This window comes from Helianthus annuus, chromosome 9, assembly GCF_002127325.2.
Source record: "Helianthus annuus cultivar XRQ/B chromosome 9, HanXRQr2.0-SUNRISE, whole genome shotgun sequence".
Classification (NCBI taxonomy): domain Eukaryota; kingdom Viridiplantae; phylum Streptophyta; class Magnoliopsida; order Asterales; family Asteraceae; genus Helianthus; species Helianthus annuus.
Genome location: NC_035441.2, coordinates 140,763,727 through 140,783,772, shown reverse-complemented (window position 1 = coordinate 140,783,772; position 20,046 = coordinate 140,763,727). Strand labels below are relative to the sequence as shown.

At 36.7% G+C, this 20,046-nt stretch overlaps 1 protein-coding gene and 1 long non-coding RNA gene across 2 annotated transcripts; both read right to left on the bottom strand.

Annotated features, from left to right (window-relative positions):
* Nucleotides 1-243: 243 nt before the first annotated feature.
* On the bottom strand, nt 244-1,033 carry LOC118482138. Its single transcript, XR_004867405.1, has 3 exons — nt 952-1,033; nt 407-473; nt 244-328 (listed from the first exon to the last, which is right to left on the bottom strand). It is a non-coding gene; the product is annotated as an uncharacterized LOC118482138 (long non-coding RNA).
* A 14,663-nt stretch (nt 1,034-15,696) lies between these two features.
* LOC110878962 (cytochrome P450 CYP82D47) lies at nt 15,697-17,567 on the bottom strand. The gene is made up of 2 exons (XM_022127361.2): nt 16,629-17,567; nt 15,697-16,542 (listed from the first exon to the last, which is right to left on the bottom strand). The coding sequence occupies exons 1-2, from the start codon at nt 17,565-17,567 to the stop codon at nt 15,910-15,912; spliced, it is 1,572 nt and encodes a 523-aa protein (XP_021983053.1). The 3' UTR covers nt 15,697-15,909.
* Nucleotides 17,568-20,046: the final 2,479 nt, after the last annotated feature.

The following is a 20,046-nucleotide window of genomic DNA, read 5'->3' as shown; positions in this document are numbered from 1 at the left end:
GGCAGAAAGACTCTATGTAATTCCTATTCGGCAAAGATGAGATGGATAGAAACAAAGTGATGCCTGGATCACATAGTGGATAAGGTGTTTCCTTTAAAAAAGGTGTGAGTATATAATTATACGGATTAACTTGCTTGAAAAGAAGTATACAACCATCAGATAAACAAAGGTCACCTACAACCTTTGACCATCCTTCTGTAAAGGCAAAAGTACCATTGTTCTTGGAGAAATTAACATTCCAAACCTTTTCGTTGATACTCTTTATGACTACCATATTATCACCAACAGCAGAAGATAACCATATCTTTGAAAACTGAAGAGGTATAACCTTCAGAGTAAAAAAAATATAAAAAAATGTTAAATAAATATTAAAAAAATAACTGAACATCAATGAAGATGAGAGTACCAAAAAATCTCTGGTAAGTGCAGACATTGACTTGTAAAAAGACATTATTGCGTTTGTAATGTTGATCCTGAAATAAGCATGATAACATTCATACCAAAAACATCTAAGCAAAATAAATAAAAATATAGTATGTAAACATATGAAAACTATGACCAATGTACCAAAAAAACCCTAAAAATTAACCATACAACATGCATAGAAACAGCAAATCAAAAACCCTAAAATCATAAAAAACATAAAATTATAATACAAAATAGAATAAAGATCAATTAACAGAACTGTGAACAAATTATCATTCGGATAAAAAACCCTACTCTAAAAAAATAAATCGACGAACAGTAAGTCATAAAAATTTCATTAAACTGAACAACAACACAAAAACTACTACTTGAAAGAAAATAAGGTCTGTAAAAGAAAACATATATTATGGAGGAAATCAACAAAATATGATTAAAAGATGATATTCAAAAAACAAAAACTATTATGAAGAACATGAAGACCTAAAGATAAACCTGATATACACTAAATGACTGTAACTTGAGTACCTTCAAAAACTAAATCTGAATATGATCTAAAGATTGTATCGCCGATTGAAGATTGGGATGGAAGAGAGTTGATATGATAATAGGGATGGAAGATTGGACATAAAGGTATGAGATTACCAAGATTTTTCTGACAAATAAAGAAAATAGGGAGAGAAGTAATGATCGAAATCCGGTTGTGAAAAGAAATAAAGAAAAATAAACGGGTTATATAGGATCCGAAAAATCGGGTACCACATCAATGAATCAAGATCCGCGTGAACCATCTTTACCAAATTTCGTTTTCCCGCCAAAATGAAAATCTAGATGCTCTAATCTACTGCCACATCAGCCCAAATCTTTATGTTTATTATATATAATAGATGTATCACTTCTCTTTTCCTCATAGCATTCATATTAGACACTCCATCTCCTTGTATATATTTAAATGAAAGGGTATATTTTTCTTAAAATTTTGTTAATTTCTAAAAACCCTCTCATATCCAACCTGCTATCTCTACCTCTATCTTACTCACGTTAACTTATTTTATTATTATTTTCTCTTTCCTAGACACACATAAAAAAAAATAGAGAGTTTAATATAACACTCTAAATATAGAGGTGTAGTTTGTTTTCTTAAAATTTTTCTCTATACTATAGAGGTTCTAATGTAGTTTTTTTTCTTCTACCTTTTCCTCTATAATATATAGAATGTCCACATATAGAGCCTCCAATGTGAATGTTCTCTATCTATAAAATTTAATCAAAAAATACATTTTTTCTTTAAATTATCTTTACTTTTCAAAAACCTTTCACATTCAACTCTCTATCTATATCTCTATGTTACTCACAATCACTTATTTTATTATTTATTTCTCTTTTCTACACACTCAAAATAAATATATAGAGATTTGGATATGAGTCTCTCTATATAGAGGTGTACTTTAATATCTATAAAATTTTCTCTATTATAGAGATTCCAATATAAGGTGTTTTTATTGTTTCCTCTATATTATATAGAATTTATTAATATAGAGGTTCCAATGTGAATGTTCTTACAACTATCTCTCTTTCTCTATCTCAAGTTGGCTTCGGCTAAATGTGAAGGAATCAATAAACCGGTAACCCAAAGAAGGAGGCATATGGCCCCGGATCAAGCTAAATCTATCGCCAAAGATGTAAAGAGCCTTTTGGACGCAGGGATCATCCGTGAAGTCCGATACCAGACTTAGGTTTCCAACCCAGTCATGGTTCGAAAGAAAGATAACTCGCGGAGGATGTGTATTGATTACACATATTTAAATGTCTGTCCAAAAGATTGCTTCCCACTCCCCGAAATTGATGAAAAAATTGACTCTGCTGCTACGTTCCGTATAAAATGTTTTTAGATGCGTATAAGGAATATCACTAAATTTAAATGGCCGTTGAAGATGAAGATTAAACAGCTTTCGTCATAAACGAAGGAATCTACTGTTTCACCAAAATGCCCTTCGGGCTAAAAAATGTTGGAGCCACATATCAGCGCTTGATAAATAAGGCTTTTAAAGATCAAATCGAATCGAACCTGGAAGTATATGTCGACGGCATTGTAATCAAAAGCAGCGACGAGGATATCATGCTTAAAGATATCCATGAAACTTTCACTAGGCTCCAGAGCATAAATATGAAGCTGAACCCCAAGAAAATGCATGTTTGGTGTTGAGGAAGGAAAGTTTTTAGGAGTTATGGTTGGATCGAACGGCATGCGAGCTAATCCAGATAAGATAGATGCGGTACTCAGCATGAAACCACCGTCTTCAGTCAAAGAAATCCAATCTTTAACGGACGCCTCGCAACACTCCATCGTTTCTTATCCAATGCACCGGATAAATCTATGACGTTTATGGATGTCCTCCGAAAGAGTTTCAGGTCGGAATTCAAGTGGTCGGACGAAGCAGCACGAGCCTTTGAGGAATTAAAAACTTGTCTAAGCACCTTACCAGCCCTCACAGTGCCGAAAAAATGAAGTCTTAACAGTTTATTTGGCTGCATCACACGGTGCGAACCGGCTCTCAGATTCTAATTTGTTATGTTAGCTGGACCTTGAAAGACTAGGAGACAAGATACCCGAGCTTAGAAAAGTTGGCTTTAGCATTAGTACACGCCTCTCGAAGGTTACGACGGTATTTCCAGGCTCACCTGATCGAAGTCCTGACCAATCTGAGGATCCAGCATGTTTTGCAAAAACCAGAAGTGTCCGGGCGAATGGCAAAATGGGCCATCAAACTCGGTGCTTTTGATATCATGTTCCGAACAAAAGGCCCACTAAAAGGTCAAGTAATAGCAGACTTCTTGGTAGAAATTCTCGAAGAAAGTGGCAAAGCACAAAGCCTTGATCTTGCCTCGAAAAAACTCTGGCTCCTATACACGGACGGAGCATCAAGCGCCGAAGGAGTAGGAGCTGCCGAAGGAGTAGGAGCTGGTTTGATTTTAACCGATCCAGAAGGAACATATGAGACGTATGCTTTACGCCTTGAATTCAAAAGTTCAAATAATGAGGCAGAATACGAAGCGCTACTTGTTGGGCTTCGTTTGGCAGATAAGGTTGGAGCTAAAGATGTGATCGCCCACTAGAGGTGAACAAATCGGATAATTTTAAAATCTGGATCGGATTTTATCTGATCGGATAAGTCAACTCTCGGTCAGAACCGGTTTCAAAAAAATCGGGATCGGATTTTATCCGAATCCAAGGTTCCAAAAGGCCGATCCTATAGCATCCGGACGTTTAGTCCGTCTTGCACCACCGAGTTGATGATGTGTGCAACACATCGACTATGGAAAAACATTCCGTCACAAAACGGTTGATATTTAAATTTTAAATTTTGAACCGCATTTGTATTATTTGAAGCGTTAATAAAAAATATTGAAAACAGTTTATCTTGTAATTTAAAAGTTTATACTACACTATCTAAGATATAAAATAAGTTTTCACTGGTATGTGGATATCCAAATAAATCAAACGCAATCGTACGCTTCATCATTTGCCACGTCTCGGGTTGAACCCAATGTGCGGTAACACAAAGGTATGATTCCGGTAAACCATGTGGAGCCGACCAAACATCAGTGGTTAAGTTAACACCGGTTTTTAAATTTTCAAAACATAAAGTTAAGTGTCTTTTAGCTTTTTTCCACATTTTTATGCCATCACGTCTTAAAGTAGAACGACTTACATGAGCATAACGCGGTTGGAGTGTTTCTTGGATCATCTTTGTCAAGCGCGGGTTATCGAAGTGATCAAACGACGATCCCTCTTGAATGACGAATTGTGCCATCTTATCACGAACCATCTCGGCTTTAAAGTTCCAAACACCTCCCTCGTTTGACATTTGAGCTTGATCTTGAGCCGGATTGTTTCTCAACGCCTTACAATGTTTTTGAATATGATTTCTCAAAGTCGAATTTCCCGTAGCACCTATATTCTTACCACAATTTTTGCATCGAGCCTTTTGTGACCCGTTCGCCATTTCACATAAATCAAATTTTGACCATATATCTTGGTTCCTCGTTGTTGGTATAATCCTCACCACGGTTAGCTCGTTTGTGGAACCACAACCAACGAAAGCTTGAGTGCTATCAGTTGCCATGAGTAATGTAATTAATTTTTAATTACATTAAAAATTAAAAAAAAACAAGTTAAAATCCATGTCATCACTCGACGTTAGCATCAAATAAAAGGGAAAAAATAAACAAAAATCCACATAACCACGGTTAACTATGAAATGGATGAAAAACCACTTAATTTTAATGAAAAGTGAATGTTGAGTGACCTGATTGGAACACTTTTAAAACTTGAGTGACCTGATTGGAACACTTTTAAAACTTGAGTGACCTAATTGGAACACTTTTAAAACTTGGTTACTATTCTACAAAGTTACCCCAATTTTTAATAGAATTAATTACAATTCTTTCAAATTCCAAATCCAATTCCTTCTAAAAATTGTGCCATCTTGAATGAGGAATTGTGCCATCTTATCACGAACCATCTCGGCTTTAAAGTTCCAAACACCTCCCTCGTTTGACATTTGAGCTTGATCTTGAGCCGGATTGTTTCTCAACGCCTTACAATGTTTTTGGATATGATTTCTCAAAGTCGAATTTCCCGTAGCACCTATATTCTTACCACAATTTTTGCATCGAGCCTTTTGTGACCCGTTCGACATTTCACATAAATCAAACTTTGACCATATATCTTGGTTCCTCGTTGTTGGTATAATCCTCACCACGGTTAGCTCGTTTGTGGAACCACAACCAACGAAAGCTTGAGTGTTATCAGTTGCCATGAGTAAAAAGAGAATGAAAGATTGTGAGATCAAGCTTGTTTTGGTGTTTTATGAACGTTTGTGTTTTTGCTTGCTATGAGAGCCAGAAAGGTTTTGTGTTTTTTGACAATTATAACTCTAAGCTATTTATAAGAGGCTAGAATTGTAAATAAAAAAATGAAAAATTCAATGGGATCTTGGGATTTAATTGACCCGATCAAAAAATATAAAATAACAAACGGTCATAAAATATTTTAGGGAACTGTATAGCTGTTGCCCAAAAAAATACAAAAGAACAAACGGTCAAAAATTATTTAAGGAAGATATATAGTTGTTGCCTATTAGGCTCTTTAACAAGTAAAATAAATGAAAGAAGCTAGTATAAAAAATCCATGGGTTATTGGGATTTAATGTAAAGAAGCAAAAATTAAAAAGCTATATGTTTATATTAACGTGGCTGTGGGATTTAGTGCAAAACGGGAAAATCCGGATTTTATCAAATCCTAAAAAAACCGGTTCGGATCCGGTTAGAGATTATCCGGAAATAATCCGGTGTGCTAAAAATTTTACAAATCGGATTGGATCCAGCGGATCTTATCGGATTGTATCCGGTTTCAAAAAATCCAGTTTCTCCATCGGATCCGTTTCAAATTATTTTTCGGATCGGTTTCGGATGCGGATTTTTTGTACACCTATATCACCCACGTCGACTCTTTGCTTGCGGCGAACCAAGTAAATGGCGAATACAAAGCACGAGAGCCGAACATGATTAAATACTTGGAATGAGTAAAATAGGCCATGGGAATGTTCGATTCGTGCAAAGTCGAGCATGTTCCCCGAAGCAGAAATAAAAAAGCCGATGCGTTAAGTAAGTTGGCTTCGGTTTCATTCAGCCATTTAGCAAAAGAAGTACGAGTCGAAGTCCTAACCGCACCTTCCATTGCCAATTCGGAAGTCTTACAAGTAGAAACTCGAGATCAATAGTGGATGACTCCAATTATCAATTACTTGGTTCATGATGTTTTACCCATCGATAAAGCCCAAGCCCGAAAAATCCAGGTGAATTCCCTCCAGTATCAAATGCAAGACGGAAGCCTATACCGAAAAACTTTCTTAGGCCCCCTGTTAAAGTGCCTGGATCCCGAACAAGGAAAGTACATAATAAGGGAAATTCACTATGGAATTTGCGGAATCCACGTTGGACCGAAAATGGTGGTAACAAAGATCAAGAGCGCGGGATACTATTGGCCAGTAATGCATGAACGTGCAGTCAAGGAGCTTCAGCAGTGCGACGAATGTCAGTGATATGCTCCAGTAAGCCTTCGAGCAAAAAAATTAAATGATCTCGGTGACAGCGGCTTGGCCGTTCCAAAAATGGGGTGTCGACATTGTCGGACCTTTCCCCAGGTCGAGCGGGGGTGCACAGTATCTGCTGGTAGCTATTAACTATTTTACCAAGTGATTAGAAGCCAGGTCGTTCTCTATAATCTATGGATACAATGTTACAAGGTTCTTTTGGGAACAGATTGTATGTCGATACGGACTGCCATTGTACATCATAAGTGATAATGCCAAACAGTTTGCTGAAAACCCCTTCAAACGGTGGTGTGAAAATCTAAAAATCTGTGACAACTGCCACTTTTCGGTGACTTTCTTACACTTAAAATACTCATTTTTAGCCACATTTTTATGCATTTTTAACACCCGAATTGCTTATTTCGTGACATACACTTAGAATACTCATGGAATACTTACTTAGGATGCATATGATTCATTTTTATTAAGTACATTTGAAACAGTTTAAACAATGCATCGAAACTACTAGAAAAGCACCTAGTAAACTAGTATTCTGACAAAACCGCAGGATCCGCAGAAACCATCTAAACGACATTTTTAGGACTCAGACGAAAGTCCAACATCTAATATACATTAAACCCTAACTAGGAATGCAAGGGTTTGATTTAAAACCTTTCTGAAGTCCGATAACACTAAAAATTGCCCGAAAAGCACTAAAAGCAACGATTTCAACACTTTTCCGCAGAAATTCTGCAGAAATCAGCTTTCTAATATTTTTACAACATGTAAAAATGCTATCTAACATAGAATTCATGTGAGGATACTTTCGGGTATCATCCGAACCAATAACTACATCAATTCACACAAGTTGCACAACTTAGCGTTCAATTACCGACTAACGGAAACAAAGCGAAACCTCAGAATACGGGACCTTTCAAACAAGATAGGGGTTACCTATATATCCAAGCAGTTTTGTTAACCCACAGAATAAGCAAGTTTGATTTTAGGTCTATATCTCGTTACAGTTTACTAAATGTGCGAAAACCTACTGACACATCCACAGTAAGATTGTTTATCACATTTTTGACTATACATTTCTTTAGCGTGTCGTGATAGTCCACTGATGTACTATCATTTCCTCTTTTATGCAACAAAAACTCATTTTTCAGTTTTATCATGTTTTTATCTTTTTCAAATTTTCTGATGTTTTTGGATTTTCTAAAAATTCTTACTCCCCCTAAAATTCAAATACATCTAATAAAAATTGAAAACCAACTGTACAGAACATGACAACTGATATCGAATCGCTTCAATTCTCCATCCGTTTGGCTTAAACAATCAGAACTCCCCCTCACAACAAACTATTTTCCCATAATGATTTCAAAACACTTAAGTTTGTTTTAATCAAAATGGTTTTTTTCCGGAAAATTAGTTTTGTTGATTATATCACTTGTAAAATTGGGGATCAAATCATCACATTGTTTGCCAATTTTATGAATGACAGTTAACTCAAGTTCAATTTAATGACCTTGATTTAACCACTTGTAAGATCAACCTAGTTCAAATTCTGAACCACTTATAACAATCACAAACATACAACTCAAACCTGTTTTTCAACCAATTACCATCCGTTAATTGAATTCTCAAGGTGCAGATTCCTACTCCACGCTTACAAACCTGGGAGTTCCGGCAAGTCCTGCTTTTCAAAAACATATTTTTCAATCATGATAAAGAATGATGCCGATTCATGCTCCGCGATTACCAACTTGGGAGCTCCGGCAAGTCAGGTTTTTATTCTTTGAAAAATATATCCACCCAAGCCTGACCTTCCTTGGGTGTAACAATCTTATCATCTTTTCTTTCAACAGATTTGTGAACACGTCATTTAGAAGCATAAAAGTCTTTGACACTTTTTGCCCTACCATTGACCATTTGTCCAAAGATACGTTTCACATTTCCGTTTTAAGTTTTTTCAACATCAAATTTCTTCTTGTCAGAATAAAATTGATTTGAAATTTCAACTTTTCCAACTTTCTTCATAAAATTTTCAGCACACAACGGTGGAAAATTTTCATCGTTCATAGTTGGAACTGATCTTTCAACTTTTTTCTGAACACGTGGCTCCTCTGATTTTGTGGAATCAGATTCATCACCAGACTTGTTACCTGAACCTTTCACAACCCATTTTTGATTTATTACATTTTCTTTTCTTTTCAAAGCACTCTTTGAACATTCTCCCTTTTCAAAAATTGAATTTTCAAAGCCTGTAAATTTTCGGGTTGAAAGTTCAGTGTTATCGACAACTTTCTCTTTCAATTTACCAGAGACTTCCTGTTTTGGTTTGAATGTTTTCGGACAATTCTTAGCAACATGACCAGCAATCTTGCACTGAAAACAGGTTCTGGGTTCTATCTTCTCCTGAACAACATTCTTCTTCAACACTTCTTGCTTCTTGGCAAGGAATTCCTGATTTGTCTGCTTTCTGAATGATTGTTCTTTCTCAGCCTCTGATGTTATTCCTGAAACAAACACAGTTTTTGGTTTATAAACTTTTTCATTTTTATAGTTTTTCGGTGGAACAAAACCAAGACCTTTCTTTTTGAAATTACGATTATGGTTTGATTTCTTTTGGAAATTATAACCACGATTGTAACCCATTTTTTTGTTAATTCTTTGTTGCACTCTTGAAGTGTATTGTTTAGGTTTTCCAGAAAGATTTAAATCTTTTATTTCAGAAATATTAATTTCTGTGATTTTGAAAACCTTTTGAATCATTTCAAATTTGACGCTTCTTATTGGAAAAGCATCATCAGAATATAATTTGTCAGAATCTTTCAAAGTATAAGCTACTTTGAATGATTCATCATTCAAATTAGATTTTGACATAAAAAACTCTTTATCATAAACCCGTTTGTCCTTTTTGAATGTCGGCTTTGATGCATTGGACCCAGACTTTAACTCGGGTTTGGACTCCATGTTTGACTCCTCACTATCATCTTTATCTAACACTTGATCGACCACACTTTTTATCAACTTTGACTCATGATCAGTGTCGGATGACGTGTATGTAACATCAATATTTTCTGGCAAGTTATCCGATGGCCCAGACTCCCATTTTAAGTTTATTGCTTTTTCGACTCTCTCAGAATTTGGATTTCGAGGTGAATATCCATTTTCGACCGGGGGCGGACATCTATTGTAGACCACACTTGATTTCTTACCAGAAGTCTTCACCTTTTCTTCGTCTTTTATCACAAATTTCTTTTCTTCGGACGTCTTCACTTCTCCAAACGTCTTCAAATTTTCCACAACTGGATAAATCCTATCAACAACAAAAGAAGAACATGAGTAACTTTCTAATAACTTTTTCACTTTCTCAGTTTCTATCTTTTGTGTTGCTAACTTCAACTCCAGATCTGCACACTTCTTAATATCAAAATTAGCATCATCAAGCTGTCTCAGGTACGCTATCTTCAGTGTATTCATTGCCACAGCTTGTTCACCACTTGAATTAGTATACTTGTTGATTTCTCTGTTCATTGTATCATATGATTCTTTTAATCTGTTTATGTTATGCAGCAACTCATTGTTCTGCTTGATTAAAGAATCACAGTTCATGCATTTTTCTGGAACTTCAACTGGTTCAGCATCAACTTTTACTTTAAATTCAGGAACCTCTTTGACTATTCTGCTTGATCAAAAACTCAGCTCTCCTCTTTTTCTCAGCTTTAGCCTCAGCTTTTAATCTCTCTTCCTCTTCTTCCTCTTCCTCAAGCTTTCTTCGTCTTGCTTCAGCAGCTTCTATGACTCTTTTATTTCTTTTTGCGCATTTCAAATCATAAGCATTAGCAATGAAAGCATGAGTATTGAAAAGATTGTTGGACATCTCTTTGGCCATGAATTCTGGATCTGGGCAAAAATTGTCCCAATTGAACCCTTCGGCCAACTTTTCATCATCTTGTTCTGCCACACAAACTTTGTTGTCTTTTGGAATATATTTATCCCATGAAAAATTTTCATATTTGCTTAGACATGCTCTTTTATCAATCACATCTCTTCCGTGAGCAGTTTGTGCCTGATGCTGTGCTGGTGACGTGACTTGATGATAAATTGCCTTTTTGTGATAATCGTTGTTTCCAAAAGGATTTTGGGCTCCAGTAGCTTCCCGGTTTTTGCACTCCCTCTTAAAATGCCCCTTTTCCCTGCAACGAAAACACGTAACTTTAGATTTATCAAAGCCTAAAGTTGAAACATTGCATCACGAAAATCATCTCGGCCTGTAATTTGTCTAAATTTTTCAGCACGTCTCATCACACTAGCCATACACCATTTTATGTCCATTAATTCCATTTCCTCAGCATCAATTTGATCGTAATCCTCTTTTGTAAGCATTGGATTACCGATCTTTTCGGCCACAAAACAACTATATGACTCTAAAATCATTCCCAACAACGACATTTGATTTTTAGCAACCTCTTTAGTATAATCTTGATCATTTTCAAGACTTAATACAATGTTACACTGAAGTTTTCTTCCATTCTTTGTTGCAGAAATGTTTGGATCGAATGATGAAAATCTTGTGCTGCTAGATCCATGGGATGACTTCTTTTCAGGAGAATCTTTAACACTGAAAGCAGTTTCGATTTTCGGAGAATGATTTGTTGATCCAGGAACACCTCCCTTGTAGTACAAGCTGATATCCTGTTCTCCATCGTAATTCTTCATCCTGGCAATCTTCCTTTGCTCCATCTCTTGAGCTTCCAGGTGTTTGATGAAATCTCCCAGTGTCATATTCTTGTAATCCTTTCTGTTGGATCTTAGCATCATCAGAAATGTTCCCCATGTTTCATGTGGTAGTGCATCTGCAAGTTTTTCAATCAATTCATCAGTATCTTTCTTAATTCCAAGTTTTGACATGTTTCTCACCAAGTTACAATATCGATCTATTATCTGCTTGGTATTTTCAGTTTTCAAACCATGGAATAAGTCAAATTCTTTTTTCATGAGAGACATCTTATTCTTGAGCATGTCATCGCTTCCAATAAACTTTGCTTCCAATTCTGTCCATATTGAATACGCAGTTCCATCATGTTGAAGCAGTATCAAGATATCTTCTTTTATAGCTTGCTGAAGCAGTCTCACCATGAGTTTCTCATCTCGATATTTCTTTTTGTCTTCCGAACTCATTTCTCTAAGTGTTAACGGCACACCATTTGTAACATTGTTTTTTGTGGGCCTAACATATTGTTCCTCAGTGTGTTCCCACGCATCTAGGTGATAAGCCTCAACCCAGTTTCCAAAACGTTCAGACCACACGTTGTAATCATCAATATCCATGAGTTTAGGTGGTTTTTGTGCAGTTCCCGTTTCGTTTTCTAGATTCATGTTTTTAGCAATGACAGCTGGAGTAGACGGAGTAGCAAACGCGTTGTAGAAATCTTCGTCCATGTTTCAGTATTTGAAATATCACAAACTTTGAATTTTCAAATGAGCTGGTAAACAAATCACCTTGTACAATAATACCTGACAAACAAATAAACAAACAAACAATCAGTGTAAACGGACAGAATACGTAAAAGTGTGTGACGATTGAATTGATCTCGTGTCGAAGATTTGTGGACTTGTTTCAATGTTGTTGAAGTGATATCAATGACTGAATGATCTTGCCAAAAGGATATGGATTCAAGTAATCCGATTAAACTCGATATTGAACCAATTCTGCTTGGACCTTGATGCAATAAGTAACAAATGGCCGACAAGAATATCTTTTAAAAATCTTTGATTGGGCCACAACTGTTCAACACTTAAAACATTTGTGATTGGACCTCCTCGTTAATCACATGGGCTGATGAAATGGACTTATAACAACAATTAGTGACAGTTGATTGGGTCGTTTAATCCAATGAACTGACAAATGATTGGGCCGCAAAAATATGAGGTGGACTGCCGACAACTTTAACTCATTTGGCCGTGAACTCCACTAACTCAACAACATTTTTTTTATTGGACCTTTACTTTAAAGTGTAGATAAATTCTATTGGACCTCCAAATTAATTGCCGACAACTTGTTTTAAATGTTCAACACAAACCAATTGGACCTTCAAATCTACTAAACACGTGCAAACATATTCAATACATGAATATGGATTGGGCCAAAAACACTACTGACAACTTTAATACCCAACACAAACTAATCACATGCAACTGATTTTCATGTGTCGTTTCAAACGGTGTGTTGGTTCAAACGATGTGTTGTTTCAAACGATGTGTCGGTTCCAACGATGTGTTGTTCAAACGATGTGTCACTTCCTCAAACGAGATGGATATTTCAAACGATTCTTTCAAACGGTATGGACTTTTTCAAACGACAGAGATCATTTTTCAAACGAAAGTGATGTTTCAAACGGTGACTTCAAACGGAATGGTCTCTTTCAAACGGAATAGCAGTTTTCAAACGATAGGAAGCAGATTTCAAACGGAATGCTAGGCTTTGTTCAAACGTACACTAGTTTTCAGTCAATTTTTGCCACTTTTACATTGAATTTTGAACTAATATTCTCAAGGGTTTGTCAAAATACAATTACGCACACATTGTGAAAGTTTCATCCAATTTTAACCGTGAAAACTTATAATTTTCGAAAAAGAAAGGTGTAGAAACAGAAATCGCAGCTGAATTGTATAGAACTCTTCTTCCTGAGCTCTGATACCACTTGTAGGATCGATTTCAGACCCGAACGAGTCGATCAGAAGAGTTTATCTCTAAACGAACGGCGGAAACAGACGTGTAGAGGTCAATTCAGCTAGATTTACTCTTTAAACTGTTGTATGATTGATTTCGTAACGTTTTACAACCTGACAACACTTCGCAGCACTTCGTTGCACAAGCCGGAAAGTTACAAATGGTGAAAGTTTGAAACCTATTTATACTACAAGACCCTTCCGTTTGAAACTCTTCAAACGGACAGGACATTTCAAACTAAACCCCTATTTCAAACTTTCAGCTGCTTCAAACTTTCAGCTTCAAACTTTCAGCTTCAAGTGTATTAAACCGAGACTCGATATAAGACGAAGACGACAGACGGATGCACCAACAGGTAATGCAGCTGTATCATGGTGCTCTAAGAAAAAAAAGTACCGTGGCTCTCTCTAGCACAGAAGCTGAGTATATTTCAGCTATAGGAGCTGCTTGCCAAGTGGTATGGTTAAGAAGGATTCTAACTGATCTTGGTGTAGTTCAGGAGCAAGAGACTACCTTATTCTATGACAGCAAATCAACTATAAACTTGTCCAAAAATCCTGTCACGAACAGTCGCTCAAAGCACATTGAACTCAACTACCATTTTATAAGAGATATGGTGAATCAAAGTCAAGTCAGGTTGGACTTCTGTGGAACTGAAGAACAGTTGGCGAATCTTATGACTAAGGCAATCTCAAGGGAGAAGCTGGTGTATTTCAGATACAAGAATGGAGTGCAGGAGTGTGTATCAAGGGGGTGTTAAAGGTGACACAACATTCCCATGCAAAGTTGAAAATGAGAAAAGCATGCATATGTAGCTTTCTGCACGTGTTGGGAAATGGTCCAGAGTTGTTGAGTCTTTTCTAGTTGATTGAGTCAGTAGTTTATGTTTAAGTTTGAATAAGTTGTTTAGGGTATGCGAGTTATAAGCATAGCCGTTTGTGCTTCCGTTTACTATTTAAAGGGATTTTCCTTTTGTTTCATGTACTGCAATCTTGAAAGAAATAAAAAAAAAAGACTCATTACTCTCATATTCTCTCATATACAAAGTGTTGTGATATTAACCTCTGATTTTATCACAAACTTGAATAAAACTTTCTTGTGTTTGACTTTTTCACCCACAAAAAGCAAACACACTTCCCTATTTTCTAGGTTACGTACCCACAAACTTTAAACGCTTTTGGTTCAATCACACTAACGCCTTAAACATTCTTAATTAGTCGAACCACACAACCACACATGTAACTATCTTGATTCACACAGAAATTATCACTCACAGAGCCATCTTGTTTTCTTCACTTAATGTTGCACCTTTTCGTCACATAAGTTTTCATCTTGAATCACACGCACCACACACATCTTCTCTACTCGAATCGCTGAACCACATAGGTTCTTGTCTCCCAAGCCACTCATACATAGTTGTTTTTTTATCACATAGATCCATCGGTTCTTTCTCTAAACTGCACAATTATTTTCCCTCGATCATACACATCATCCCTTCTTTTTGTTAACACAGAACACTTCTTCCTCTTAATCTTCTCTTCTCAATTGATTCACACAAAAATCGGACTTAAATAATCACTCATTCTTTATACGGCTCACACAGATCACCACATCGGTTCACCAAGAACCCTTTTCTCGTTTCAGTTAGTCTCGTTTTCTTATTACCCAGATGTTGGTTCACCTAGAACAATCTTGATCACACAGATCTTCTTCTTTGTTTTCTCCTCCCGGCTCACTTAGAATCGTGTTCGGTTCACACAGAACCTCCGCTGCCATTTTCGATAATCGATCTCGCCTTCTTCTTTCTATTCTTTGATCTCTAATACTTTCGATGTGTCTCTCTTTCTTGATTTTCTCAGCCCCACAGTTTAAAGGGACTGCTCCTTCTTCTCCGAAAATCGATTACACTCAAGAACTCATGAAGAAGATTAGTATTTACTGCTTGAAAACCCACACTTTTCATAGATTACAAATGTACATTAAATAGACTCTAAACAAAACTAACCATCTCCTAAAACCTCTATATTTACAAAACTGACCCATATCCATGACACGCTTTGAACCCCTCAAGATTAATCAACATATGGTCCCCACCACTATCCGAGTTTGGGTGTTCTTGGCCAAAACTGGCTGCCCAAAACCGAGAGCCAATTGATAAGTGAAAACAACTGAGTGGAAAAACAAGAAAAACCTACCCTAAAACGACTTCTTGTGGATGCTCTTAGAACTCGAGGTAACATATGACCATATATCATACTTAAACTGTATATGACCATATATCATGCTAAAACTCGTTCAAAATAATTTGAAAATGCTTAAATTTTTCAAGTACATTGGATTAGGAGAAATGCATCATTCAAAACATCACGTACGTATTTCACATGTATAGGATTTTAGCTTTGCCATTAAAAAGTTTACAAGGTGACTGGCCATCTGTTGACTATAAAAGACTATTTATTATTGTTTTACTTGCAACACATACAATAGGAACAAAACCAACAAATTAAGCAGCATACACTTTTCCCCTTTGACAAAAAAAGAAAAAAGAAAACCAACAATACGAAGAGCACACTTATTTGGGTTTACGAGTGTATCACCTTTTATATCTAAACTTATCGAAACGGTAGGACTTTTAGAGGTGACCTAACTCTATGCATCAACATGATACACATCACTGGATAAACGAGGTCTAAGCAGGACATCAAGTGGAGATGCTTTATTGTTGGTCAGTAGGAAGATCTCACTCGTATCAACCGGCCCATCGGATGATTTGGCTAGCTCAAACCCTTGAATCAAACTAGCTAATGTTAAATGCAAAGACTGGAGTGCAAAAGAAACACCCGGGCACATTCTTCGACCACTACCAAACGGAAGCAATTCATAATGTTGACCCTTGAGGTCAATATCCTTTTTGTCTGTCAGGAACCTCTCGGGTCGAAACTTGTACGGATCTGACCAAACATTAGGATCACGATGTAATTTCCATAGATTTGCTATTAAGAGGGTGTCCTTTGGGACCGTGTAGCCACCAACAACACAGTCTTCTGTTGACCGATGAAGAAGTGAGATTGGTGCAGCTGGGTATAAACGTAAAGTCTCTTTGATAATAGCTTGTAGGTAGACTAAATTTTTGATGTCTGATTCATCCACCAGTCTCTTTCTTCCAACATGGAGATCGAGTTCCTCTTGAGCACGTTTTAGTGTTTCTGGGTTGTTGAGCAGCAAAACTATAGCCCATGTTAAAGTTACAGCCGTTGAATCAAAACCTGCGGTGATGATTACCTGCAACATGTTCAAAAGACATATGCTTAAAATTTACAAATGGAAGCATGCATACGTGGGATTAATGGTAGGGTTATTTAGTTTACGAGACACGTTGATCTGATGACTGTGTCACGGTCATAGCCAGGAAACTCATCTTTAGAAGCAGCTTCAACTATGGAAATCAATATATCCATGAAGTCCTGTTTCACTTCATTTGACTCTCTCCTTTGCCTGTGCTCATTTAACCATCGTTCAATTATGTCATCCATCTCTTTCGCGACTAACTTCATTCTTTTCACATGTCCTCCTAAGTCCATAAACTTCAAAGAGGGAATGAAATCAGACACCACGAAAGTGCCCAAAAACTCGAAGAATCTTTTAAGCACCGCGTGAATTTCAACCGCTTCTTCATCACCGGGCGAGAATCGCTTTCCTGCAATTGTTCTTGTTATAATGTTAAACACCAGATTGGCAAACAACTCTCTCATCTCCACCTTCACCGTATCAGAATCTTCTACCTCTTTGTTTCTCAAGCAAGCCTCGTAGGTGTCTTTCATGAATGTTCTAACTTCGGAGACTCGAACGTGCTTTAGCATCTCAACACGTCGCTGAGAGAGAAGCTCAACTGTAGCCAGCTTGCGCACTTGTCGCCAGTACTCCCCGTATGGACTTAACACGAACATGGCGTAGTCGTAGCCCATGATAACCGAAAGCAACGACGTGGGTCTGCTGGCAAAGGCTTTATCGTTGGTGGTGAAACACTCTTTAGCAATCTCCGCATCGCTCACTACCAAAGCTTGGCGAACACCTAATTTGATGGTAAAGACCGGCCCATTTGTATCCGCCAAGTCACTGAAAATTCGGTGAGGTAGCGCAGATCCACCTAGAAGGTGTAGATGTCCTATTATAGGCCATGCACCCTTCGCTTGAGGTGGGTTTTGCTTCTTGCTTATCTTTGCCCTCTTTTGGAACAAGATTTGGAATATGAATATTAGTAGAATAACGGAGAAGGTGGCTATTGTAAGAGGCAGATGTAACTCCATGATTCTGGGGTTGTTTACAATGATCGTTATGACTTGAGGGTGGCTCTTATATAGAGTGTGTATTTTTTTTTTTTTTTTAAGTAGTGTATTTTGTAAAAGTGTATTGGTTGGTCAAACAAATATATTAGGGCCTGCTCTGTTGTTATAATTATCATATTTTAACGGTAACAAACCAATCAGAACTCAGTTTTATTTAAACTCACATTTAGCCGTCTTAAACGACCACACCATTAGTTTGGTCAACTACATCAACAACTACAGCATTAGTTTGCTCCCTTTAAAATTATTTTACAAAATCTTCTAAAAAAAAGGGTACAAAGTTACAATATAACATAATGTCAACCAAAATATAAAACAATGCTAAGAAACATAATACAATATTAAAGAAAAAAGACATAATGAATTACAAATTAAAAAGAATACAACGATGCAAATATAGAAAAGATACAACGTTAAATAAAAAAAACATAATGATGTAAACAGAAACTATAAAATCTGCAAGCTACAAAACCAAAAGCGAAAAGCAAAAACCTACAATCTCATATCGTAGTGTTCGACGATATGGTTCCAATATCGTTTAAATGAGGTTAAACAGACTTCGTTTGATACCCTTCCTATGACAACCTATTTTTAGGAGATTATGTATTTAATAATAACCTTACTTGATAATCCATTTAAGAAGCTGGTATTTGTTATTGGACTTTAATTGTCTAAGTCTTATTGATCAAGTTTGAAAGAGAAGATACCAGTCACAAGTGTAATTAGTATAAAGTATGTTTACGTTTTAATTAGAAGTTATGTCATAGTGTAAGGGTTAGTTGTGTTAAGAGCCAAAGATTATAACCTACAAGTGAAGGGATGCGACGTACCAGAATAGATACGTCGATCAGAAGAGGCGGCAAATCAAGAGGACATGTCGATTGGAAGCAAGAGTCGTGATGAGTGACTAGGAGACGCGATGGTTCAAGACGCAACCGTTCAATATGTATAAAAAGGATTAAGGTTTCAGTTTGTTTTTTTTTTTTTTTTTGTACCTTGAAACAATCAGATTCAATTGTTCAGTTTATTAATGCGATTGTTTATTAGGGTCTATCCCACTCTTCTTGTTCTTTGTTCAATTCTTCTTTTGTTCTTAATTGATGGGTTGAATTCATGGTCTCCTGGGATCTATATTGGTATCAGAGCCAAGGCTCAAAGAATCAAGATCATGGGTTCAATTCTTCAATCAAGAAAAGGATTTTGGGGTTCGGAAGAGTCATCTGAGGGAAGGCAGGAAATCATCGAGCGAACCGAGCAGTGGTGAAGCTTGAGATTTCCGACCGGGGGGTCGAAAACGGACACACCCAAAAAATTTATATAAAACGGGGGGTCGAAAACGTATATACCTAAAGATTTTTATACAAAAACTAAATACTCTCCACTACTGAGCGAAAAGTTCGGGGGTCAGCCGCCCACTCCCGCCCCCACTATCCTATGCTATTGGAACCGAGCATATTGGTGGGGTCTGAATAGAGGAAAGAGCGTTAAGGGCAGTGGAAAAGGTAAACAGTACCCGCAGGTGAAGCCATCCTTCGTTCATGGAAATCACCAATTAACAAGTCTTCCAAGAAGTTGATCTCAAAGTCCCATATGGTTAAAGACACCGGGTTTAGAGATTGCACAGGAAGGAGCATGAAGATTGGAAGAACAAGACTTAAATAATTAGGGGGGAATTGTTGGACTTTAAATGTCTAAGTCTTGTTGATCAAGTTTGAAAGAGAAGATACGGGTCAGAAGTGTAATTAGTATAAAGTATGTTTACGTTTTAATTATAAGTTACGTCATAGTATAAGGGTTAGTTGTGTTATGAGCCAAAGTTTATAACCTACAAGTGAAGGGATGCGACGTACCATTATAGATACGTCAATCAGAAGAGGCAGCAAATCAAGTGGACATGTCAATTGAAAGCAAGAGCCGTGATGATTCACCAGGAGACGTGATGGTTCAAGACGTAACCGTTCGGTATGTATAAATAGGATTAGGGTTTCAGCTTGTTTTTTTTTTGTACCTTGAAACAATTAGATTCAATTGTTTTGTTTATTAATAAGATTGTGTATTAGGGTTAATCCCTCTCTTCTGGTTCTTTGTTCGATTGTTATTTTGTTCTTAATTGATGGGTTGAATTCATGCTAGGATCTATATTTACAATCAATTAATTTTATTTAGATTTGTACTAGTTTGTTTTTTTTTTCCTTCTTTTATAGTTTAATTCTTAAATTAGATAAACAAAACTATGTAACTCTTTTTCTATAAAATTATAATCCTAAGAACACCTAGTTTGATGGTAAAGACCGGTCCATATGTATCCGCCAAGTCACTCACTGAAAATTCTGTGAGGTAGCGCAGATCCACCTAGAAGGTGTAGATGTCCTATTATAGGCCATGCACCCTTCGCATGAGGTGGGTTTTGGTTCTAGCATATCTTAATTTGCCCTCTTTT

Bases quoted from the DNA above. Each gene is read 5' to 3' on its own strand.
- LOC110878962 (XM_022127361.2), bottom strand. From the start codon at position 17,567: ATGGAGTTACATCTGCCTCTTACAATAGCCACCTTCTCCGTTATTCTA. The intron at 16,543-16,628 runs GTAAACTAAATA...AACATGTTGCAG, and splicing joins TCATCAGATCAACGTGTCTC to GTAATCATCACCGCAGGTTT.